Source organism: Aedes albopictus, chromosome 2 (assembly GCF_035046485.1).
Source record: "Aedes albopictus strain Foshan chromosome 2, AalbF5, whole genome shotgun sequence".
Classification (NCBI taxonomy): domain Eukaryota; kingdom Metazoa; phylum Arthropoda; class Insecta; order Diptera; family Culicidae; genus Aedes; species Aedes albopictus.
The window spans coordinates 76,169,490-76,195,805 of record NC_085137.1 but is presented as its reverse complement, the minus strand read 5'-3'; the positions used below and the strand labels follow the sequence as shown (position 1 = coordinate 76,195,805).

At 42.5% G+C, this 26,316-nt stretch overlaps 1 protein-coding gene and 1 long non-coding RNA gene across 2 annotated transcripts in view; one reads left to right on the top strand and one right to left on the bottom strand.

Annotated features, from left to right (window-relative positions):
• The first annotated feature begins 10,437 nt into the window (after positions 1 to 10,437).
• The window catches only part of LOC109430157 (lipase member H-A), a 77,279-nt gene continuing 61,400 nt past the window's right edge, over positions 10,438 to 26,316 (top strand). The window contains exon 1 of the mRNA XM_029862386.2: positions 10,438 to 10,815. Coding sequence (XP_029718246.2) covers positions 10,761 to 10,815 — 55 coding nt within the window. The 5' untranslated portion in view covers positions 10,438 to 10,760. The remainder of the gene's footprint in view (positions 10,816 to 26,316) is intronic.
• Positions 19,283 to 20,018, bottom strand: LOC109407647 (uncharacterized). Its single transcript, XR_009998185.1, has 3 exons — positions 19,951 to 20,018; positions 19,781 to 19,879; positions 19,283 to 19,723 (listed from the first exon to the last, which is right to left on the bottom strand). It is a non-coding gene; the product is annotated as an uncharacterized LOC109407647 (long non-coding RNA).

Genomic DNA, 26,316 nt, shown 5'->3' with positions numbered 1-26,316 from the left:
GTAACTTTCATGGAGTGCATAAAAAATTCTCAAATTTTGACTGTTTGTCAGCCTATTATATGTGCATCATTGGTACAAATTTGAGCTAGATTGGTTAATCTTTCGCGAAGCTAGAACCGTTCTCGTAAAACAATATTTTGTAGAGAACTTATCTTTGAGCTGTCATATTTCGGAAACCAGTGAACCCAATTGAATGAAATTTTGAACGTTTATCAATGTTAATGCTTAAGAGGGCTTCAATACATAGGTACTTTTTAAACGTTGAAACAGGTTGTGATAGATTTAAACTTTTTGGATCTTTCTCGAAAAACTATTTTTTACATCAATGTCATTAAATTTTAGTTTCGATAACCAAAGGTTTTCTACTTCTATTCTCAAGATATCTATAATAAGATATATTAGAGCCTATTTAGATTAAAGGAAGAACACATTTAGTTATTTTTGTGTGATATTGTAAATTTGGGTTATTTTCCTCTATATGGGTGAAAATGTCAAACCGGTATAACTTTATTCGTCGTGAGAAAATATTACATTTTATAACGTCGTAATAAGTAGGTATTAATATATTATTGATAAGTTGTCTAAAAAATAGTGTTTTGCGAGAATTGTTCTAGCTTCGCGAAAGACTAATCAATCGAGCTCAAATTTGTACCAATGATACACTATAATAGGTTGACAAGCAGTCAAAATTTGAGAATTTTTGATGCACTCTATGAAAAGTTACAGCTTGTTCAACATTTTTGGAAGAGAAAAAAAAATCATCGAAAAGTTTTCAACGAATAACAACTATTTTACAAATTAAATGTGGGCCGAATATTTTTTTCACTATGTACCCAAATCTTGGGTCATTAATAAAGTGACATCAACAACATTGCTTGCGTATGAACCAGAAAGAATGAACAAGAAGAAAGATTTTGTGTGCGGTGACTGTAAAAATATAACACAGTTATTGGGTTGTGTTGTTTTCGTTACCAAATTAAGAAATAACTGTATTTTAAGTGGTTTATTTATAATTTTGTAAAAAATTGGCTCCGAAAATATAATTTGAAAGTAAGATTGGCGAACAAACAGTGATATCAAATACTTAAGCAGAAATATTGAAAAAAATGAGAGAATTGTGGTTCTAGCACTTGGAAAGCAATAGGGCAACGTTGTATCCACTAATAGGCCAATTTTTGTACCATAGACCAACATTGTATACCATCGCATCGAATCTTTTCAACGTAATTAAGCAAGTTCTTGAACATTTACGTTAAGGTCCCATTAGACATGACAAATATTTGACCAAACAAGCCCGACAAAAAGCCAACATAACGTAAATCATGGCAACCTCGGATGAATGTCGAACTATACAACGACAAATATTTGTCATAATGACAAACAGTCTAATGGCCCCTTTAGTTTACTTCCAAGTGGTGAAACATGTATTGTCTAGAGTGCGTAATAGGGTCAAAATATTATTTCTAGTACTATTAATTCACAAGTTATGGTCAAAATTGGCAAATATGCTTGCATATTAGGCCAAGGTATGGTACATAATATGGTACTACCAGAGCGTTCATGATTAACAAATATTTTAATCATGATTAATCATTGGTGATTAAAATTCAAATTTCGGTGATTATTGATTATGAATAATGATTAATTTGATTTTTGGGATGATTAATGATTATGATTAATGATTAAAATTGATTTTATCTGTGATTATTGATTATGATTAATGATTAAAAATGGCTCATTGATTAAAAATCATGATTAATCATGATTAATCAATCACAAAAAACAGGAAATGATTAAAATATAATTATTGCTTAAAATATTTTTGAAGTTCCAAAAGTAAAAAGTAACTCTGTCTGGGAGATTATTGAAAAATTAATCAAGAAGAACAGCATTTGAACCAATTCAAATTGGATCATATATTTTATATGGTGAAAAATTTTTGGTGATGAATGATTAATGATTGATTAATTTTTTTTCTTATGATTATGATTACTGATTAATGATTAAATTGCAAAATCAGTGTGATTAAGATTAATGATTAATGATTAATGATTAAATGAGAAATTTTGGTGATTATGATTACTGATTTTTGATTAATCTTAATCATTAATCATTAATCATGATTAAATTTATGATTAATCATTAACGCTCTGACTGGTACATATACCCTATGAGTTGCATATATGACTCCGATAAGCTTTATGCCGACTGAGCCTAGAAAATTAAAAAAAGCTGGACTACAGCTCTGATAAGAATTTCCAATAAAATTACCATAAACGATGGTCGAAAAAAGTCGAAAAATCAACTTATGTACCTATTTCGATTCAAAGGTATATTTTCCATTTTTTCTTAACTTTTGAATAATCTATTTTTAAAATTTGGTGTTAATTGGACGAAAATTGTTTTTTTTTTACAGAACTTCAAAGGGTGTGTCCGTCATGTTTGAAGTTTTAAGCTCCCATTTAAAACGTATGGGAAAACAAAAACAATCTTCCACTGTGTTCTCAAATATGAACACACATTTGTACACATTTCACGCTATATTATAAAAGTAGTCGACGGAACTTTCTCAAGTACAAACTTCATGAGAAGTTAGAAAACAATTTTTTTTACTAAGTAAGCACAGTCAGATGAAAAATATGGAGGGAAATCGTTGTCCGAAGTTTAAATCGTTCCATGCCCAGTATGTTAAACTTTTGTTTCAAATGGGTGAATCTAAAAACTTCCATTGACTGGCAGGTGGTTCAAATGAATACGTTCGTAAATTAAATTCATCCAATAAATTAGTCGACAGAGAATCATCAGAGCTGCTCAATGAAGTCATACGCAAATAAGGACAGAATTAGACAAGCAGAAAATAGATTGATAAAAATTTCCAGGCATTATGGGGCATAATAATCTGAAAGAATTATATTGTCATGCCTGTTAGGCACCAATGCTGTAATAAACGAGCTTTGTGAACGAAGTTTGAACCACCTTAATTTTAATTTTGAAGCCCATTGGGTGTTGAAATATAAAAAAAAAAATTGCTAGCCAACTGTAATTGTCTCTTCGTTAAGACGGGTTTTTGTCGGCCTAAAACTTGGTCATACAATTAATTTTGATTGGGAAAGAATTAAGGTCAATTTTGAGTTTAACATTTTTCAAAAAAACCGCCCTAGAAACCGCCCATGACGAGGGAAACAAAACGGCCGAAAATACGTCAGTTCCCCTAAATAAAATAATAAAAATATGTGTGCGAGCTCACGATTTCACCTTACTATGCATCATCCCAAAATAAAAATGTCCCGCGTTAGAGCTCTGATCATCTGGTCACTTTAAATTGCTTAGCATACATCTCTTAGCTGATGGATGTATGAGGCCAGAGATATGTTGAAAGCTCTCTGTCGTCTCACCATTTTGCAGCCCGACCCTGATGCATTTTTCTATGAATTACAAATGTTGTTTAAAATTCCGTAATCACGTGAAGTAAAAATTTGAAGTTAAATAAATTCGAGAAAGTTTTTCATTCAATATTTAGGCAGTTTTAGGTATCTCATCAAAACTAACTAGACTTCAATTTGTTGCTTGAAATAAAAAAAAAAATCATTGGATATAATTCCTGACCGTGCCTTGACTTATAATAGATGTTGATATACAGTGCCGGGACATGTTTACACAAGTAATGGCAGATGAACATGTAGTGGTAAAGCAGAAGACCGTGACTCTCAAGATCCTGGTATCGAATCTGGGTGCTGCGGGAATACTGCAAACTTTATCGTCCTTCTCACCAGCCGATAGTTCATCCCACTCGCCAGTTCATCATTCCACTTCAGTCGTCTTCAAGGCTGATTAATAGACGAGTGCACCGATGAACATTGAGTTCACTGAGCCTGAAAATTTTTGACAGCACAGCGGGGTCGACTCTCAACAACGTCTACTCAGAGATGCATTACCAAAATGTACTGATAATTTTTTTCTTTGATTTCTTGCATGACATTTTATTTAAAGTGATGCATATGCATATAGTTAATGCACTAGCCCATATTCTTGCAACTTCATCGCGAAAAGGGAAGATTCAAATATTACGTCCATGGTTTTTCGGGATTTCTAGACCCCCCCCCCTCCCCCCTCTGTCACGCAATTTTCCTATACCCAATACACGTACTGTCACACTTTTCTAGACACCCCCCCCCCTCCCTCAAATGTTGGACGTAATTTTTGAACGTTCCCAAACTAGATGCAATAAATTAAACAAATTTTCAGCTGGGTAGAAGTTGTTGAGAGTCGACTCCGCTGTGGTGTCAAAATTCGCGGCCTTTCAGCGGGCGGTGCACTCGTCTATTGATTGACAAATGTAAAGGCAAACGGTCACAGCAGCAGAGCAGTAGCAGCAGCAAAATGCTAAGATACTTTGAAAGAAGCCATCTCCGACGATGAACAAGCGGGTGGCATCGCTCTCTATTCGTCGGAGCACGAAGAAATATTTCCGGATGGAACGATTGTACGGCTAACGAGGGCTGTGCGAGAAGAAACATTCCCTCTGGTCACGACAGAACCCATAGATTTTTTTTCTAATTTTTCAATGCAAATTGACAACTTTCAGGTTGCCTTGCTTGATTTAACCTTCCTTTTGCGTTAGGGTCATTTTAGACGTATACTACGTCAGTGAACTGTTCCCAAAGTAATGCAATAGGAAGGGGTGTTATGTCGATTTGTTTGTCAACCATGTATTTCCAAGGAGATTGAATGCCTAACATGTGGAGGCGCAGGGTTGTTGATACCTATTTTACCCATAAAAAGTGACTTCTTATCGTTCGTATCCCATCGTAAATGGCTTCTATGCAATTCGGTAACATATTTTTTTATTTTATACAACTCAATTCGACATCATAATGACTAATTTTCCGCACTGCTTCATTATGCAACTGAAATGAGTCGCATAATATTCATTATGCAATTCATTTGAGTTGCATTATGGTCTTTATGCAACCCAAATGAGTTGCATTATAAAAAAAAACATTTCAAATTGTGTATGTTACTCGTTGCAAAACTCGATTTTTCAGCACTCTTCGTATTTATCCAACTCGGCAAGCCTCTTTGGATAATCGTAATTATGTACGACTCGTGCTGAAAAAATCAACTTTTTGCAACTCGTTAAATAACTGTTATGCTACATCCGTTTTACGAACCATTTTATGAAATTGTTCCCACTGCAGTATCAAGCAAACATGGTTCAGAAACTGTTAACAAAACCGAAACTCTCAAACGTTCCCCACTTGACGGTAACGCCAAATTATCGATTCCGATTTGGCGGTACGTGTATCGTTTACCTACAGCTGATAATATCGCGCTTCCCAGGTTGGATTTAGTAGTGGATAAGCACGAACAAAAACAACCATGTGATAATGGGATTTTCAGCAAATACTTCTGCTAATGCTATCTGTCTACTCTACACATTTATCCAATCCAGTAGTGCTTCACTATATATAGCTATGCTAGCTTTTAGGAGTATGCGTATATATTCTTGACCTCCTACCTCTCACTGCACTGGTTGAACGTTGCAAACCAACGTGCTATTCACAGGACATTATGAATTGAATATTCTTCTATGCTTCGATACGTCATATATTTAGTCTTTAGATATACAGGAAAAACTAACAATATGTGTAGATGGACTGACTCCCTCTGGGCATGTGCATACATAAGTGTTGAGTTTTCCTCTATGCGATAATAATGAACTGGTTTTCCTCAAGGTAGACCGAGTGAAATGATGAACAAACCGGGTGAGTGGACGACATTTACTAGGTACAGTGACGACGACGACGACAACGTCACGGATTGCTACTTTGACCCCATTTAATACGCAGATATGTAGCTATAGTTTGCAACGCTACCGGGCGACTTTACTGTTCGAAACTACATGGTGGGAAATGGAGTGGAATCCGCCGTTTTTATTGAAACAGTAAATAAATTTTAAATTCGAATTTGTTGAGTAGATTTGCTTACTCAGTTATGTTACCAAGACGTTAAGTGCTCTTAAGCTATCGTCAACTGCAAACTCTGCAAAACGGTGAGTCGATAAGGAGAGCGTCCAACATAGCTCGGATCATCACAAGTTCTTACCACATGCTTCCACGGGTCAAGCGATGACAAAGACCGCCAGCTAAGAGTTGTGTGCTTAGCTGGTAGTGCAGCCTGGGCACTGTTGTCCTTCTGACTTCAGCTAGATTGAGGAGGTACGGCCCGAGCGTCTGTTCACCAAAAAGGTGCGACTCAAACAGCGTCTGTTCTGGCATCCAGCGGTTGAGTAATAAATGCTGCATCACGCCCAGCTAGATCCAAGCCAAGGTGTTAGCTTCATCAGCGCGGTCGTCCCAGTGTTGGTTGGGACGTTAAACAGAACTGGCACGATGGCCCTCCGGCGTTAGCGTGTTGGCATAGGCCCAATAAGCGACCCGTAAAAAAAAACCATTACGAATAACACAAATACGACTAGATACAATCGACAGAGACCCACGCAGCGAAAAAAGGTCTACAATTGGAAACTTGGAGCATGGAATTGCAAGTCACTTGGTATAACAGGATAATTTACGACGAATTAAATACATCCCCGCAACTTCGACATCGTGGCGTTGCAGGAACTTTGTTGGACGGAACAGAAAGTGCGGAAAAGCGGGCATCAAGTGGCTACCTTCTACCAAAGCTGTGGCACCCCCAATGAACTGAGAACAGGGTTTATAGTGTTGGGCAAGATGCGACAACGTGTTATCGGGTGGCAGTCATTCAACGTAAGCACGTGCATGTTGAGAGTTAAGGGTCGCCCGTTTCTTCAACTACAGTATCATCAACGTGCACTGCCCACACGAAGGGAGACCTGATGATGAGAAAGAAGCGTTCTACGCGCATCATATGGAGCAAACATATGATGGTTGCTCGCCGCGTGACGTGAAAATCGTTGTCGGCGACATGAATTCGCAGGTAGGAAGCGAGGAAATGTACAGAACGGTAATCGGGCGAAACAGCTTGCACGCTGTATCGCATAACGGCCAGCGATGCGTAAACTTTGCAGCCTCCCGTGCTATGGTAGTCCGAAGCACCTTCTTCCCCCGCAAAAATATCCACAAAGCCACCTGGAACTCACCTGACCATCAAACAGAAAACCAAATCGTCCACGTTCTTATCGACGGTAAATTCTTTTCGGATATAACCCATGTCCGCACATACTGCCGTGCGAATATAGATTCGGCGGATCATTACTAAGTCTTAGTCGCTGTATGCATGCGCTCAAAACTTTCAAGTGTTATTACCACCCGTCAAAGCCGAACGCCACGGCTCAACATCGAGTAACTGCGTAACGTAGAAGTGGCTCAAGACTACGCGCAGCAGTTAGCAGTGGCCCTACCAACGGAAGAGCAGCTTGGTGCAGCTACACTTGAAGATGGCTGGAGGGACATCCGATTTGCCAAAGGTAGTACCTCGGCTGCAGCATTAGGCTTCGCGACTTCGAATCACAGAAACGACTGGTACGACGGTGAATGTGAACAGTTGAAAAACGAGGGCAGAATGAGGCACGTTATAAGCAGGCGTTGAACAGGCAGAACTAAGTCTTCCGGAAGAAGAAGCGTCAGCAGGAAGAACGAGATTGCGAAGCGATGGAAGAGATGTGTCCAGTGCTGAAAAATTCATTTCGTCATATCTAAATTCAATCACCTACAGCTCATTTTAGAAGCCGAACCTGAGAATATGGTATATGAAAAACTTGTGCGGCTAGACCAGTTCTGCAAGAAAGTCACGGAAAAAGCACTAATTTTCGAATATTTAAGGTAAATGTCACGGACTACCTTTGAAAAATGCCAAATGATATTCACCGTGAATATCATCGGCATTTTTCAAAGGCAGTCCGTGACATTTACCTTAAATATTTGACAGATAGGGGTTTTTCTGTGACTTTCTTGTAGAACTGGTCTAGCCGCACAAGTTTTTCATATACCATATTCTCAGGTTCAGCTTCTAAAATGAGCTGTAGGTGATTGAATTTAGTTATGACGAAATGAATTTTTCAGCACTGGATGTGTCACGCTAAGGACACACGGAAGTTTCACGAACAGCTGAACCGCTCGCGGAGAGGCTTTGTGTCACAAGCCGACATGTGCCGAGGCAATCACGGGAATCTTTTCACGAGCGAGCTTGCAGGTGGTCGAGTGGTGGCGGCAGCAAGCAACGAAGGTGGCGTGGTAACAGATCTAGGAGTACGTACGCAGGACGAAAGACTTCCGGCCCCTAACCTCCAAGAGATTGAGGAGGAGGTTGACCGGTTGAAAAACAACAAAGCCGCTGGAGCAGATCAACTGCCAAGCGAGCTTCTACAATACGGTGGAGAAGCACTAGTGAGTATTACCGGAGGAATGCATGGAAGGTATAGTGTGCCTCATCCACAAAAAGGGCAACAAGTCGGATTGCGGGAACTGTCGCGCGATCACACTACTTAGCGCTGCCTACAAGATACTCTCTCAAATTTTATGCCACCATCAATTATCGATTGAAAGGGAGTTCGTGGGGCATTATCATGGGCTGGATTCATGGGTGAACGCGCTACAACGAACCTAATGTTCGCCATCCGCCAGGTGTTGCAGAAATGCCGCGAATACAACGTGCCCACCCATCACTTGTTCATCGATTTTAAATCGGCGTATGCTAAAATCGATCGAGACCAGCTATGATAGACTATGCACGAATACGGATTCTCGGATATACTGATACGATTGATCAAGGGGACGATGGATCGAGTGATATGCGTAGTTCGAGTATCAGGGACACTCTCGAGTCCCTTCGAATCTCGCAGAGAGTTACAAGATGGGCTTTCGTGCTTGCGGTTTAACTTGCTTTAGAGGGTGTAATAAGGAGAGCGGGAATAAACACGAGTGGAACGGTTGTCACGAAGTCCGTTCAGCTGTTTGGTTCCGCTGATGATATTGATATTATAGCTTAAAAATTTGAGATAATGGCGGAAGCGTTCATCCGACTAAAGAGTGAAGCCAGGTGAATCGGATTAGTGAATAATGTGTCGAAGACAAAGTACATGATGGCAAAGGGCTCCAGGGAGCAATTACCGTGCCCACCATCCCGAATTTCTTTCGGCGGTGATGAAATCGAGGTGGTTGAAGAATTCGGTGGTTGAGAAATTCAGAGACGCATTGTGGCAAGAAATCGGGCTTACTTTGGACTCCGCAGAACTCTACGATTGAACAAAGTTCGCCGTCACACGAGGTTAACCAACTACAAAACGCTGATTAGACCGGTAGTCCTCTGTGGACACGAAACATGGCCTCTACGGGCAGAGGACCAACACGCCGTTGGAGTTTTCGAACGGAAGGTGTTGCGTGCCATCTACGGCGGAGTGCAAATGATAGACAGGACTTAGTGAGGGCGAATGGACCACGAGCTGTATCAGCTACTGAGAGAACCGGTGGGCGGGTAACGTCATCAGGATGTCGGATAGCAACCCGACTAAAATGGATCTCGAGAGCCATTCGACCGGTACAAGAAGACGCGGTGCGCAGTGAGCTAGGTGGGTCGATCAAGTGGAGGACAATTTACGGACGCACAGCCATGGACCGAGTAGAATGGAGACGACTCCTACGTACAGCAGAGGACCGGTATCAGTAGGTCGGCCCCAGAGGCACGTTCTCCTCAATTTGGGAAATTTGTGCTATCATCTGACCGGTAAGGTAAACAAGTAAGACGAGGTGTTAAGGTTCGAAGAATCGATCGAAGAAGTGAACTATTAACTACTGAGTAATTGTGTATTGTTTTTTTCTGGCAGTAATCTTCTCCGTCATAGAACATGGCGAGCAGCGGCGCTGTTTTTCTCCGCATGTCATTAACAGTTTCGTAAAGTTTCCGCATGCCATTTAGTTCCATACTATTTTGCGCTTCAGTGATCACATTATCCTCGTTACTCTATTTCTACGGTGAATGCTTTTCTCGACTGGCATCAGCTTCCTTGCATCACCATTCACGACGTGCTCTATTTTAATAGTAAAATAGCCCTAACTAACAAAAAGATGATGTTCGGAATCGATATTTATGTAGATATGGTTCTCTAAGAAAAAAAATCAAAGCAGTTAATGAAAAAGTTATGTGTTATCTTAGCACCCCAATACCCTCATGACTAATTCACAGCTAAACCCACTTATTGGCAAAAACTTAAAAGTTGTGCCTCTACTTTCTGGAACAATTTCTCTTACATCAGCGTGGACTAGGCCAATCAAAGCACCGTATAAAATTAAATCGATAATGTATCGACGCAAGTTCACATTCACCTGCAAGGTGAACTGCCCCGAACCAGCGGAGGACGATTTTGCTCTATCACTGTTTCTTTTTTTGCACACATCGACCGTTGTTGTTGTTCGGTCGAGTGATAACAGTTGGTACAGCGGCGGCGGCAGCTTATGCGGCGGATTGGCGGCCAGTGTGCGCGATGATGGTATCAAATCGAGAGACGCGAGATTTCGACCAAACCTGAATTCAGTCAGTAGTCGGCGAGATTCGGTAGCGCGCCCAGCAGAGCTACGACGACCACGCGCGTGAGGTATAGGTACCCCTAATTTCGGGTTTCGGCTGCTGGTGATCCAACAACGCGGAGTGATTGGTCAAGTGGAATTTAGTGAATGATCCTATCGAAGTGTATTGCGTTCGCGTTGAGTGATCTGGAGCTGTGCAGAGTTTCGCGCCTCGCGACGTAAAAAGCTTACAGTCTACGCCGGTGGTGGACCGATATGGGTGTCACCAAGAAAATAGTCGTCGTTACATCGACGCTAGTTTTAGCTTTAGGTTAGTGAAATATGTTGTTTGTTGTCTATTATGTAAGGTTGTAGCTAGGAGAGTTGATTTCGTTTTATTTTTATGTGTTTAATTAATGAGATGGAAAAGTTTGTTTTCAGTCCGGCACAAGTTCTGAAGTGATTCGTTATCATTTTATTGAAAAGCAACGTATTAAATTCTACATACAATTGCTATTGCCCCGAACAACTGAATCGAAAATCTCGTTATTTGATAGTCGCACTGTAACAGCGTCACTGTTATATTCAAGTTGTTATTGAATGAGTGGAAGTGCAGACCCTCTACGGTTCATGCTTAAGGTTGAATTTCCATATTTGTAGAGATCGTCTGGTGAATTAAATTTTTTATCGATTTTTTTTATCATATCACTGATAATCTCTCGTAATGAGCATGATTTTCCGTGATGATAGGTAGCCCTTTCGAGTTAGGGGAGACTGGGGAGACTTGATCCCTTTTTCTTAATTTGCCTGTAACTTTAAGAAAAACCACAAAACTAGATCCATTTTTCGTACAGAATGGCAGGTAAACATGTATTGCAAGCTTACACACAACAGAAGGACTTTAAATTATTGTTAAAGTTTTCAAAACTGAGTTTTTATGGAGGCATGTCTTATGATGTATTTTTCAAAAATGGGTTACAATTGATCCCCGTTTGAGCACATGGTTATTTTAAAGGGAAAATAACTCCAGAAGCTTCCTATTCATTTTCTTTTCAAGTTTTCTTGCATTTTTGATGAATACGGTGTATTTGAAATTATAAGATTTACTTAAATTGTTAAGGATATGCCGTGTTTTGAAAATGGGGAGACTTGATCCCCCTTTTGATGGTGTGTAATAAAATAATAATTATCTGACACGTTTTATCATTGAATATACTAGAATTCCGAGTAAATAGAGGCTTCCAAATAGAATTTTATTTTTCACATGTATAATGTGTGTGTAATCCTCGAGGGATCAAGTTTCCCCATGTCACTGTTGAGTATACTAAGCTGAATTAATTAAAATGTGTTAACAACAGCCTTATTTGGATAAATAAGTTTGAAAGTATTTTATTCAAACTATGTGCTGTGAAATTTTGACACGATTTGGTTCAATTTTCACAAAGTTATTGAGATTTTTCGGAATCGCCTAGAAGATTTCTGAAGGACTGAAAACAAACCATCAGCCATTAAAAAATAATGCAATACATAATTAAAATCAATTTTGGCCAAAAAGTTGTCGTCTGTCCAGATGTTGTTTTAAAAAAATTATGCTAGAAGAAAACTGTTTTTGATTCCGAGAAAATATGGGGGGAACAAGTCTCCCCAGGGATCAAGTCTCCTCAGTCTCCCCTAATGACCAACCTTGTTTGTCAGTTGCTAGCAAGGACAACGATGTCATCCACCCACCACTTAGAACCTATATCCATATCGACTATCGTAACACTACTTTTCAAGAGAACTCAACTCTCAGTTCAGTGTTGTCAACTCGGTCAACTATTCTAATATGTAGTTGGCTACGATGCGAAGCACACAATTTGACTGAACCAGTTGAAAATCGTACTCTTACACACCGCCTACAACCAGCTTTCTTCATGGCATATCCATGCTGAACAATTCGCAAGAAAGTTCGTCGGAATAATCCCTGTCGTCGAAAGCCAAATGAACTGAATTGTTATTCTGAAGTCATCATGCTGCTTTGAATGTCGTCCATCGTTATTTCTATATCAGTGTTGTGGGCTTCCCGGGAAACATGGGATTTTTAATAACACTCTGTGGTTTATGAACGTTATGCCGGTTTGAAGTCGTTAAACAGGCGATGCATTGCATTTCGAAACAATTCACCATACGATACAGATACAGGTCCTTTTGAGTGGCTGTTGACGAATCCAGTTCGATATTCTTTGCGCTTTTTTTTCGGGAATTCCCCAAACAAGTCCACCGGATTTTATCAAGGTTTCATAAGGATATTCCTACATGTTCAGATTATTTCGATATATGTAGCGTACCTCGTACATTTTGCTTCGATATAGAGGATACAATTGAAAAGTTCTAATTTTCTTAGTAATAATTTACAGATAAACTGCGAAATCAATTATAACAAAAGCCAAGTTATTATATTAGCCAAGTTAAAATAATCATAATAATAATAAAAAAAAATTGGTTAAGTTCTAGGCATTTGAACAAATTCAAACAAAAACCGATAAGGCTTTTTCGTGAAAACTCATGTTTTGCATTATTTTTTATGTAAATTTCACCAAAATCATAATTTGTGATTAATTTCCAATCTAGCTCATCAAAACTAACATAAAAGTATTTTTTTCTGTTTCGATATAAGGTACAAACAGAAAATTTATTAGTACGTTACATCGAAAAATACCGCTACTCCTTCGGAATCTCAGGCGGTAGGGGGATTAGGAGCATAATGGACACCCGGGGCGAAATGGACACCCCTGTTTTTGCCGAAACCGTTGGCTTTTATCTAAGACTTTTAACCCTTCAATACCCAATCCCGCCTTTAGACGGGGTATAGTTTGAGCGTTTTTGTAATTTTTGTTTCGTGGACAATCATTTTTTTTTATTTTTGGCTGATATTTGGGACTATTTTGTATATCTCAAAATGGTTTTTGGTGTCTTTTAAATCATATTAACATTTTTCAAAAATCATTGTAAAATTGATGTTTTAGTCACCTTTCAGAAGTCATTGTATATTTTGTATTGAATCGCAACCAGGGCTGAAAATCGTCGCCGTACGACCAAAAAAGTCGACGACGAGAACGAAAACTAGATCGTCTACGTTGCTCGTTCCACATCGGATGACTCATTCAAGCCAGCGAATCGTCGTGAAGGGCTTGCGTCGTGACGAAAACAAAATCTTCATTCGGTTTGTTTCGATCTTCGTCCAAGTGCGTCTAGCCGACGGAGTCAATGTTGCCACCAGCAACACACACAAAAAAAGATTTTGGTAAAAAGATAATTGCACCTGGAATCAAACAACGAGCCTTTAGATTGCCAATCCAGCACTCTTACCAACTGAGCTAGTGAGGTTTCACACCACCGTAAGTGCTGAAACGCCAATAAAAGCTATTCCCAGTTTGCGTTCGCTTGGCCCGTCGTCGCTCGTTTCCAGAGAACAAAGAGGACGACGAAAAAGTTGGTGGGTGACTATTTATGATTGAGCTTCGTCGTGAAGCCCGCAGTCGGCGACGAAAAGGCAAATCGTCACCGTTGTTCTTTCGGACGAAGATTGTTTTATTGTTATCTTCACGCAGTGGTGACGAGAAGGACGATTGTCAACCCTGATCGCAACAATTAACATATTTTAAATTTTTTCCAAATCATACTTTCGTAGTAAAATAGTTTAAGGGAGTCGAATACACTCTTAAATTATTTTCCTTAAAATTACAGGAAAAATAAAATTTCCTATGAAAAAAAATAAAATAAAAATATTTCAACAATAATAATAAAATCTCAAAATGTTTTCGTCTCAAAAAATCCGTCTCCCAAATAGGCTTCCAGGAAAAATATAAAAATGTGGGGATGTTCAAAAATAAAAATTAGTAAAATCAAAAACCGAAATTCACATAATCGAGAATTAAAAAGAATCAATTTCCAAAACATGTTTAAAACGATTTAAGATGACGAAAAATAATATTTAGATCAAAATCAAAAATTTGGGTGTGGAGCGGATCTGGTTGGATGGTTAGAACACTTGACTATCACGCCGAGGACCTGGGATCGAATCCCACTCCCGACAAACTCACAAATGTGAGTTCTTCCTTCGGAAGGGAAGTAAAGCGTGGGTCTCGAGATGAACTAGCCAAGGGCTAAAAATCTCGTTAGATAAAAAAAAATTGGGTATTAGAGGGTTAATGGACAAGTGTAAAGGAACAAGTCATGGTTCTATTTTTCAAAAGTACCATTTATATTCCTCCAAAATAACCAAAATGTTATTAAAATTGAAATATGTTTTTCAAATGGTGAAATTCTTATAACTTCGAAGCAGCATCAAATAAGGTATTACGAGTGTTGGAGTTTGTCCACCATAAAAACATGTGAATTGTTACCTTATCTACATGTATACGAAGATTTAGCAATGGATGAATTATTTTATTTTTGATCAGAATTTACTTAAAATAGCAATTTTAATGTTGTAGTCGATTCGGGGCGAAATGAACACTGGCAATTACAAATGGATGTACGCGCATTGCCTACTGTAAGGCGTTTTGAAGAGTTTGAAAAAAAAAATCAATCCGATTATGTTACCCTAAAGTTTATTTAATTGGGTTGTTTAGTGAACAAAATATTGCTATTTTCTATATCCTAACAGAAAGAGCTCATTTTTCTGAGCATAGCGTGATTTTATTGCATTCCAATACCTTTGTTTTGACGGTTAAATAAACAAAACAGTTTTCATTTTTGTGGATAGAATGACAGTTCAATCGATAAAATGACAGTTCATCCCGAACAAAAAAAAATCCCCATACAAACTTTAAATGCATTTTAAAAATAGTTCCCGGGCACCAAAAATGATGAAATTTTGGATTTCGACTATTTTTTGGACGGAGATTCCGATTATGGAATAATCTGGATACCCCTAAAGAACCCAATTAACTTTGATGTTATGTAAACTCGTCTAAGATGGAGTATTATATCTGTGGTATTGATCTCCGTAGGCAAATTACTTGACTGATCGATGTAACCAAAGAATTAGCATAAAATACGCAGGGGTGTCCATTAGGCCCCGATGGGTGTCTATTTCGCCCCGTATCTTTCCTGCCAGCCTTTAAAAACACATGATTTACAATTCATTATTTCTTCACAATAAAGACATTCTACCTGCTGTAAATGATTGAAAGACGTAGGAAACAAGTTAAAGTTGTAAGACAACTGATAATATGTTAAGTTTAACTCTGTTATACAGGCCTAACGTACTCATTTGCTTAGGGTGTCCATTATGCCCCTAATCCCCCTATTTCATCCAGAAAATAATTGAAATTTCCTCCAGGGATTTCATCCATTTTTTATGTATTCCCTACAAGAAATAATTTCAGATTTTTTCAAGGATTCGAAAATTTATACCGAACCGAGGTCTTTTTGGGAGCTACAGCTAGGGATTCGAGCGGCGGAAAATAAAACAATAGAGACGCGGGTGTTTAGTTTTGTGTTGTTTCTTGTTGTGCATATGGTTTGGATCTTTGGTTTGTCCTTAGTCACGTTCAGTTCATTCCTGTGTGGAATGGGCTTAAAGCTTCTGCTCCCTAATGGGGTGGAGACGCGCGATAGATTTTTTTTTATTTATTAGACATGTTTTCGTATAGAAAAGTGGTCGGTTGCGCGCGAAAGTTAGTGTTTATTGATCCATTGTCAGATCACATCACCAACCATAGGTGACTCCTAGACCTGACAATGAATCCTACCCTACTAAACAAATTCCTTCCCAAGACAACCGTGGAGATTCTGGGATTTCCGGTCTCTATAACAACGGTTGTCTTACTAACAATCCCTTCCCTCCTCGATGACCGTAAGGACGTGGCCAGCACCGTTATTGACAATACTTGTGAGTTCTAGAACTGTGCACATTGAGAATAGTAAGCTAGTCCCATGCCCTATTCATTGGTTCCTTGTGCAATTTCGATTGCTCTGGTCAATCACGGTGTACATCAACTACGAATTGTGCGGTCATCTATGCTCATGCTCATGCTTCGGCTAGGGATTCCAGCGGAAATTTGCATTTAGAACTTCCTCAAAAATTCCATCTGGGATTTCCTCGGCGATTTTCTGGAAATTTTTTCTCAGGAAACTTTGTGGAATTTCTCAAGGAATTCATTATGTTATTCTCCAAAAACAATCTCTCTGGAATTCTCCTAGGGATTCGATTGGAATATTCATCAAGTATTTTATTGAATACTCCTACAGGTACCGGATTCCTTCAGGATTTTTTTGCAGGGATTCATTGAAAAGTTCTTCCAGAAATTCTTTTAGTAACTCATTCAGAAATTCCATACGTACTAGCAGTCGCCTATAAAAGGCGACTGTGCAATCTATATCTGTAGTGTATTCTCGTCATATCACCACAGAGTAGGAGCACTGCCTCTCAGTGGTGGGATTAAATCGTTGTCAGTAGTCTAGTAGTATTTCTTCTCCGCCGCCCGGAGTCCAGTAATCAAATCAATCACAACGTGGGGCAAGACATCCTGGCCGAAACAATCTTCTATTTTTAGACGACAATGCCGCCTGCCACGTCAGGTTGCAGGTCAATGTACCGAAAGGGAAGGAAGTGATGATTGCAATCGTTTGTATCCACAGCAGACCGAATATACCTCTGCGTCTGCACAAATTCATGCGGATGTCGGAATGTTGGTGAGATGTGGTTGGCAGAGGATTCACACATTGGTGCGTGGATTGCCAAGCGTAATAAGGTGGAAGAATAGTGTGTGTTTATTACTCTGAAGATAATGAAGATAATGGGGTCTCCAGTTAGCTTAGTGGTTAAGGCTATCCAAGTAACCACAAGCATTATATTATAACATTAATTCAATCGTATTATAGTATCGCTAATGCAAGATAACATTTATTCTACAGCTGTCAAGTAATGAAGCATTTAATCTACATTATGGATGCATTGAATCATTACGGGTTTTTGACAGTTCAATTTAGTTCTATATGGCCGTTGTTTAATGCTTCATTGCATTATCATATTAAAAGCTTTATAGCAAACTATAGTGCAAGCATCTCATGCTCTATATGTACCATTACTTAAGTTGGCATCATTTGCTTCCATTGTAAACAAAATGAACTCTCTGTTCGAGAAAAATGAAGATAAGAAACACATGGACCCCAATTCATAGGGATTGCGACACACTTAGATCATCATGCTCAGATGTTGCTGTATGAATAGTGATAATTACATGTAGGATGTAGGACGTCAAAGTAATCACGCGCCGAGAACATTAAAACGATTCAGCACAACTTTTTTATAAGATTTTGAAACCACAACTCCGTAAGGTTTGAGCAGAGTATACGTTACTTAATATTGCGCATTTTTTCACATGAAAATACATAGCAATTGTAGCACACAGCGTTAGCGCGTCCGGGTTTCATCATGATACAGCATCAGCGATTTAGGTTCAACTCCCGATATAGAAAAAAACTCATCAAAGCGATAGGGTTGGAACAGGTAGATGTAGATTTTTTTCTTTCTTTTTCTCATGATGCCTTAGGTATACATTCTGTACGATTTCATTGCATTAGCTATATTTGACGTTTCTGGTACAAGCATTTTAAATACTTTAGCAATGACTATAGTAAAGCTTGTTGATGAAGCTTTATATTCACAAAAGTAGCGCCACTTTCGATTTTAAACCTACTTTAATGGTACCCATTGGCGGAGCCAGCATTTTCTTTTCTCTCACTCACTCTCCTAAACATGCACGAGAAAGAGAAAGATAGAAGAGGGGGCAGCTTGCCTCCTCTTTCATCCCTCTCTTTCTCGTATATGTTTAGGAGAGTGAGTAAGAAAAAAGAAAAAGCTGGCTCCGCCAATGATGGTACCTATATGACAAAACAACTTTATATCGCATGTCATATAATACACTAAAGCCACTAAAGCCATATTAATGCTCCATATATGGCTCCATGGTTACTTGGGTATGGATCGCCAATCCGGAGATGGCAGGTTCGATTCCCGTTCCGGTTGGGAAAAATTTTTCGACATCCTGGGCGTAGTGTATCATTGTACTTGTCTCACAATATACAAATTCATGCAATGGCAGGCAAAGAAAGCCCTTCAATTGAGGCTTTCCACGAAGCAGCACGAAAAAAATCCACTTTTTTTAATTTTGCATTTTTGATTTGCATATAATTTTGCACAGCTGTTCTTATCAATATAAATAACCATTTTTTCATATTGAAACTTTTTATGGAGTCTCGACTAACTGTCAAATAGGGCCTATGAAAAAATGGAACACATGCGAATGAAAAATCATCTCTGAAACTGCTTGTTTGATCGGAAAATTGTCTTCGGCAAAGTTGTAGAATCATAAATGGTGGCCTCAGAAAAATACACATTGAAAAATTTATTTAGTTTTTCTTCCGTAAAAACTGAATTTTGATACTAAAAATTAAATATCTCAAAAAGCTATTTCTTTACCTTCGTGTGTTGCAAGTTCCCCGGTAGCGGTAGAGCCGAACTACCTTGGCGAAAGGATCAAAGACCGGAATCACAAACACTGATGGGCAAAAGGCTCAACTTCAAATCAACCAAAACAGAATTTTAGTTACGATGCATGTATTAGGTGTTTTCTTACATTTCTCTAGCCAACTTGGCTTCTTCGTCTTATTACTATAGGCATGATCTACTTAGAACTTATTCTAATTTCCTACTCACGGGCCCGTGGTCTAATACCACCCTTGCTGCAGTCGTTCGCTCAGGCATCTCGTTGGCCGACTCGGTGCGCCGCGCCATTTTCCTCCGGTCATCATCCGCCCTCCGTCGGTGGTCGATTGTTCCGACCCAGTTGCCTGCCTGCAACGTGTCGCCGGTGTCGCGGGCGTAGGGCCCTAGATGAACACGCCGTGCGTGGTCTTCTGGAGGAAGTGGTCCTCGCAATTCCTCCCTGGGAATTGTTGGCGGATTTCTGCTCGATTGTCTGAGCTGCTGACCACCGTTGAGCGGCCGGATCTTTCCTCGATCGGCGCCTGGCTGTGCCGCTGACGATTGCCTTCTCGTTGCACCGAGTGGACGCGCCCGACGATCGTCGATCTTGTTCCGCCTGCCTCTCGCTGGCCTTGGCTTGCCCGGAAGATTCGATCCAGACAAACGCTCACCGTGCCGTCCTCTAGCTGCCGGGAGAATGATGGAACCCGCTCCGAATACCGTGTACGCCTGATTACCTGCCAATGAGACCAAAAACAAAGCCCTGAGGCCGCCTAGGTGTCATCTTTTGACCGGATGATCGAATCATGTTCATTCTTACCCTTTACGGGGCTTGTTCGACACTCGTGCCTCTCCTTTCACCCAGACGACCTCCGATCGTAGCTCGGGATGATTTGACGGTGGCTATTGCGTCACGTGTCTGTCGGAAGGGGAATCACACGACACATGGGTTAAATGAACTGTTCCCCAAAATACGCTTTTGATTCTCACCTTCCAGAACGGTGTTCTCCGATTCCATCCGCGTTCCCTGACCTCGGGATTCACGAGTTCCGGCTGATCTTGTCGTCAGCAATGTGTTCCAACTCGACCTACACGTGCGAGATTAGGGTTATGCCGGTTGCTCTGCTCGTGGGTACGGCTGCAAGAAGAAGGTACACGGTTTTAATCTTCGCGGCTTTGACAATCCGCCACTCACTCACCTATCAAATCGGCCTGCCGAGTGTGTTGCGTGGCCACACTCCTTCCGCCGTAATCCGTCGTGTTGTTCCGGCCGGTTTCACGGATGTGAGGTTGAGGTTGACAGTGGCTTCTCGCTTGCGGTTAGCCAAGCGCGGTCCTTTAAGACCGGGTTAATTGTTCCTTGTCGCACAGTCCCCAAAAACGTGTCACGAAAACTCCTCCGGCTGGATTTCACCCAACCAACGTGTCGCAGTCAAATTACCGGCACTTAACTTTTTACACACGCGGGGTTTTGCCTTCGATGATGGCGGCAGCTAAAGAACGAATGACCGTGACTGAGCTGCTTTTCTTCCCGTCGTTTGCTCGGGCCTGGCTGCGAGTGTGTGAGTGTGCTTTCCACCTTTTCTGCCGCGCGTTCATTCGGAAGCGTCGCTTTGCGTTTGATTGATGGGGGGTACGGCAATTTGATTTGGCGGTTGGCTGTGAGTCAAACTGCACTGAGCGAAACGTGTTTGCCTTTTTGCGCTTATATCTAATTTCACATGATTTTATTTCTGACTAATGCGAATTCGTAACTCAAACGTAACACAACTCTACCGTAGCGGAAGAATTTTTCATAAATCGGTGATCAAACGATTTATGAAAAATTCACAAAATCTTCACTCATCCTTCTAGGATGATGGTCAGAGACAAGTCGGTCAACCTAACTCTTGAGCAGACCTCAAGTTACATGGTATTCCTTAACTAATCCAAACTCATATGCAAGCCTCGGCTGCTTGCCAAATCTTCTCTATCCTCCAAACTGCAGAATCTTAATGCTAGACTAAACTTCACGCCAGCTGCGCCTGGCAAAATCTTCGACCTCTCAAATCGTCTCTGACCAAAGTCCATGTCCAACTTCCACGAATCCTACGGCAAAACTTTCAAATCGGATTCTAGCCTATGGTATCTGCTAAAATCGGCTTAACTTCACACTAAGCATAAGGAAGCTTTATTTATCGACTATATCTATGGACAAAATTGGTTTGTATTGGTTTGTGCGTATTTTCTGAGAAAAGAAACATTTACTAATCTAAATCGTCATGAGCCCGGGAAATAGGGTTTTACCGCGCCCCTGGTCGCGTTACTTTTGGGATGAAGATTTCATGACGACCCCCAGATCTTTAACCCTTGGCCACGCATTCGAATTGACTGGAAACACTTGAGGGTTTGTGTGCACCATCCAGTCGTGGATGTGCTTGGATTGCCGAGATCGTATTTTGTTCCTTCGTATTGGTGCCACTCATAGCTCTGTGTTAGTGAGGGTGGTCGAATATTGATGATGGGCTCGATTTGTCTCGATCGGCTAACGGCATGACCACTTGGTGTTTCGGTGTAAGGGTTCCTCGGATGTCGTTGCGCTTCACTCGATGTCCTGTTTGTTTGGTAACTGGAGCCTCCCTACTCAACGATGGTTTTCAGGGTCCCAGTCTCCCTCGCCCGCCGTAGGCTGTATGCTGCGCTCTTCGTGGTGGTATTTGGAGCCTCCCTACTCACTGCTGTTTTCAGGGTCCCAATCTCCCTCGCCCGCCGTAGGCTGCCTGCTACGTCCTCCTGCTCTCTCAATGCCCTCCAGTTGCTGTCTCACTGCGCCTGATAGTGGCCGTAAGCTTCGACTCCGCGCCGAACCGATGTTTGGTCGTCGATCTCCGGGTCTCCACTCCTCCTATCAGAGAATACACCTGGTGCGTTGACGAGATCCCTGCGTCCCGTTTCCAGAATCACAGGGTTGCCATTTCTCTCGATTGGCGAACGGCTCACGGTACACCTCCTGGCGCGATGGAAGTGTTTAGGTACCGCATGTTGATCGCTCTTTGTAGTCTGTCGATTCGCTGGGTTGTTCGTAGTGGTGTTTGGAGCCTCCCTACTCACTGCTGTTTTCTGGGTCCCAATCTCCCTCGCCCGCTGTAGGCTGATGACTGCTGTGCTCTCTGTACTGGTATCTGGAGCCTCCCTACTCACTACTGTTTTCAGGGTCCCAGTCTCCCTTGCCCGCTGTAGGCTGATGGTTGCGGCGCTCTTTGACATGGTATCTGGAGCCTCCCTACTCACTGCTGTTTTCAGGGTCCCAGTCTCCCTCGCCTTCAGTAGGCTGTCGATTCGTCCTGGTGTTTGGCGTGTCTTCGTCCTGGTATTTGGAGCCTCCTTACTCGCATCGCTTTCAGGGTTCCAATTTCCCGCGCCCACTGTAGGCTTTTCTACATCCTCCTGCTCTCCCAAAGCTCTCCAGTTGCTGTCTCCCTGCGCCTGATAGTGGCCGTAAGCTTCAACTTCGCGCCGAACCGATGTTTGGTCGTCGAACTCCGGGTCTCCACTCCTCCTATCAGAGAATACATCTGGTGCCTTGACGAGAAACCTGCGTTCCGTTTCCAGAATCACAGGGTGCCATTTCTCTCGCTTGGCGAACGGCTCACGGTACACCTCCTGGCGCGATGGAAGTGTTTGGGTACCGCATGTTGATTCTCCACTTGCTACTGTTCGGCCTTCTGACGGATCAGGTGATGGAATCGCAAATCGTTTATTGTTCCTGGCGAAGATCGTGGTCTACTACAAAGCTGGCTGATTTGTCGAGGTGGAGAGGTAGTCGTAAAGAAGTTATTGCTCATCACACCTGACTTTTTACCATTTTCCCGTTTGTTACGTATTTTTGGAGCGTGGTACTCATGGTTGATAGGCATAGCCTGCGGACATAGCTTTAACATTGTGGAACCTCGTACGGCTGTACGGAAATCCTTGCTGTCGACTCACAATCGGTGTTGCTGTGGTGGAGCAGTATTGCGACGGCTTCTCACCCTCAGCCCTCGTGGTCAAATCTCCCAGTGATTGGTGTTTCTGCTAGCTTGACTGCTTCGTGGTTGACAGGCACCGCCTGTGTACATAGCTTGAACAGCCCGGAATCTCGCTGCTGGGAACGAAGATTCCAGTAGATGTAGTCGCCAAATCGGTGTAACGGAAGTGCAGAATCCGGTTAAAGCTTCTCTGCCTTCCTGTTCGCTGTAATAATGCCCAATTATGGTGTTTTCTTCAGCGTTCGCTTTTTCGTTGACAGGCACCGCCTGTTTGCATAGCTTGCACAAGTTCGTTTAGTCCGCCTTGATGTCCTTCGCGTGGAACCTTCCCTTCTTGCCGCTCAGAACATCCTCTAGCACGTACAGGTTCGTCCCGATGATCTCCTTGACGATGGCCGGAACGAATTTCGGCTCAAGCTTGCTGTTGATTTGGTCCGCCTTCGAGGAGAGTACGAACGATCGCCGCCAAACCAAGTCTCCGACTTTGAACGCTACTGATCTTGTGCGAAGATTGTATCGCTGCATCGCCCGTTGGTGGCTGTTCTTGATCCGCTCGATGATTAGCTTCTGGATTCGACGAATCGCCGAGAGTCGTAGGTCCTGCGCTACCTTCGGGTCTTCTGGTGTGTTGAGCTCCTGCTGCGTGTACAGATCCGTGTGCAACAACAGGTTTCGTCCAAAGTTGGCTTCGTGTGGACTGACGCCCGTCGCTTCGTGCCGAGCAGCATTTATAGCCGCCGTGATCGCCGGTAGCTTTTCGTCCCACTCTCTATGATCGCCGTCCAACAATGCCCGGATGCAGGTTACTACGACGCGGTTGACGCGTTCGGCGTTATTGACCTGCGGACAGTAGAACGCTGTCTTCATGTGACCGATCTTGTGTTTCGCTAGCCAGGATTTGAAGACCATCGATTCGAACTGCTTCCCGTTATCGGACAGTATCAGCCGCGGCCGAGAGAACTTCAGACAAACTTCTTCTTCCAGGAACTCCACCATCTTCTGCGAATCCGCTGTACGCATCGGCTTGACGATCACATACTTGCTGACCCAGTCTACTACTACCAACAAAACCGTATTTCCTCGTTTGGAACGAGTGAGCGGACCGACAAAGTCTACTGATATCATTTCCCAAGGAGTCTTCGCCGGCTTCGGATTTCCCATCTGCGGCATCATCTTCGATCCCGGTGCTTTACACGCTTTGCAGGTTGCACAGTTTCGGACGTAGTCGTGAATCTCCTGCTGCATCTGTGGCCAGTAATAATGGGCTTGTAGCTTGTGCCAGGTTTTGTAGAAACCAAGATGCGCTGCTGCCGGTTCGTCGTGGTATCTGCGGATCAGTTGGAATCGCTCTTTTTTCGGAACGACTTGCTTCCACTTGTGGTAAACCGCTCCAACTTCATCCTTGCAGCGGCAGTTCTTGAACAAGGTGTCGTTCGCTATGCGGAAGTCCGGGAACTTGTCTCCTTCGCTCTTCACTCTGTCCACCAGCTTTCTGTACCACGGATCCTGAACTTGGTCTACCGTGAAGACTGCTTCAGCTACTGTTCTCGAGAGCGCATCTGGAACGACGTTGATCGAACCCTTTCTATAGCGGATCTCGAAGTCGAACGCGTTTAGACGCAACAGCCACCGGCTCATCAAAGCCGTCGGGTTCTTCATCGATTTCAGGTAGCTGAGTGCTGCATGGTCACAGTGGACAATGAATCGGATTCCTTCCACGTAGCCTCTAAACTTCTCGATCGCTCGGATCACTGCGAGGCACTCCCGCTCCGTGACCGAGTACTTTCTCTCCGACGCTGACAACTTCTGCGAGAAGTAGCTGATGGGATGTTCCTCGCCGTTGATCTCCTGCGTTAGCACTGCTCCGATTGCTGTGTCGCTGGCATCGCACGCTATGGCGAACGGTTTGCTGTAGTCCGGCATCGCTAGCACCGGTGCCGAAACCAAAGCAGCTTTTAGCTTCAGAAACGCTTCTTCGGCGATCGGATTCCAACGGAACTTGGTCTTTCCTGATGTTAAATTCGTTAGAGGAGCTGCTAGCTGCGAGAAACCGGCGATGAAGCGTCGGTACCAGTTGCAAACACCGAGAAATCGCTGCACCTCTTTGCGCGTTGTTGGAGTCGGGAATTGTACGATCGCTTGGATCTTCTCGTCGTCTACACGCCAACCTTGCTCGTCGATTACGTATCCGAGGTACTTCATGCTCTTCCGGCAGAACTTGGACTTCTCCGATGAAATCGTGAGATTCGCTTGGCGTAGCCGGCGGGCTACTTCTTCGAGCAGAGCGATATGCTCTTCGAACGTTTCGGAGCAGATGATGATGTCGTCCAGGTAATGGAATACCAGCGGTTCTAGATCGGCGAATAGGTGGGTCATAAGTCGCGCTAGGGCTTGGCTTGCCGTACACAGCCCGAAAGGCACTACCTTGAATTGGAAATGGCCTCTGGATGGAACGGTGAAGGCTGTCAGTTGTCTCGAACCTGGATGGAGTGGTAGCTGCCAGAAGGCATCCTTGAGATCGATCGAAGAAATGTATTTGCTGCTTCTGAGGTTGTTGGTGATCGCTGCAATCTGGGGAATCGGATAGCCCTCGTTCACCATGATAGAGTTGAGGTGACGCGCGTCCAAACAGACGCGATACTGCCCAGTCTTCTTCTTGACGGCGACCAGCGGATTGTTCCATGGCGAGAACTGCGCCTCTTCAATGACGTCCAGCGCTATCATCCGGTCGATCTCCTTGTTGACCTCCTGCAGAACATACGGCGACATAGGGTAATGCCGTTGTTTACGGGGCGGTGCATTCCCCACATCGATCCGATGCTCGTACAGCTTCGTGCGTCCTAGTCTTCCCTCTACCGCTTTCGGAAACTTCTGGATCGCCTGCTCTAGGCGCCGTTGCTGTTCGGGGCTGAGCTGCTTCATCTCCTGGTCTTCGATGATCTGGTCTTCCTGCTTCGCTTCTAGTGTGCAACACACCGCTTTGACGCCAAATTTTTCCCAGAAGTTCATTCCTAGGATGACGCAGTCTGGAATCGAAGGTACCAAAAGCACTGGAAGAACTTCGTTGCGGTTGTTGTACACTATTGGGAGATAGACGAAATGCGAAATGTTGTGTCTTGTGCCGTCCGCCGTTTTTATTCCGCCGCTGACGGTTCCTTTCTGCAAACCGCAGTCTTCCGCCAGCTCGACTCTTTTTCCTCCTAGTAGGGAGCAGTTTGCTCCGCTATCCAGCAAAGCTGTTAACTCCTTGCCCAGCACTGATATGACGGCGTGCGGTCTATTGTCACTTCCGGGGTTGATAATGATCGAGTTGAGGTTTTGAAATTCCGGGATGTCGGAGGGGTCTCCG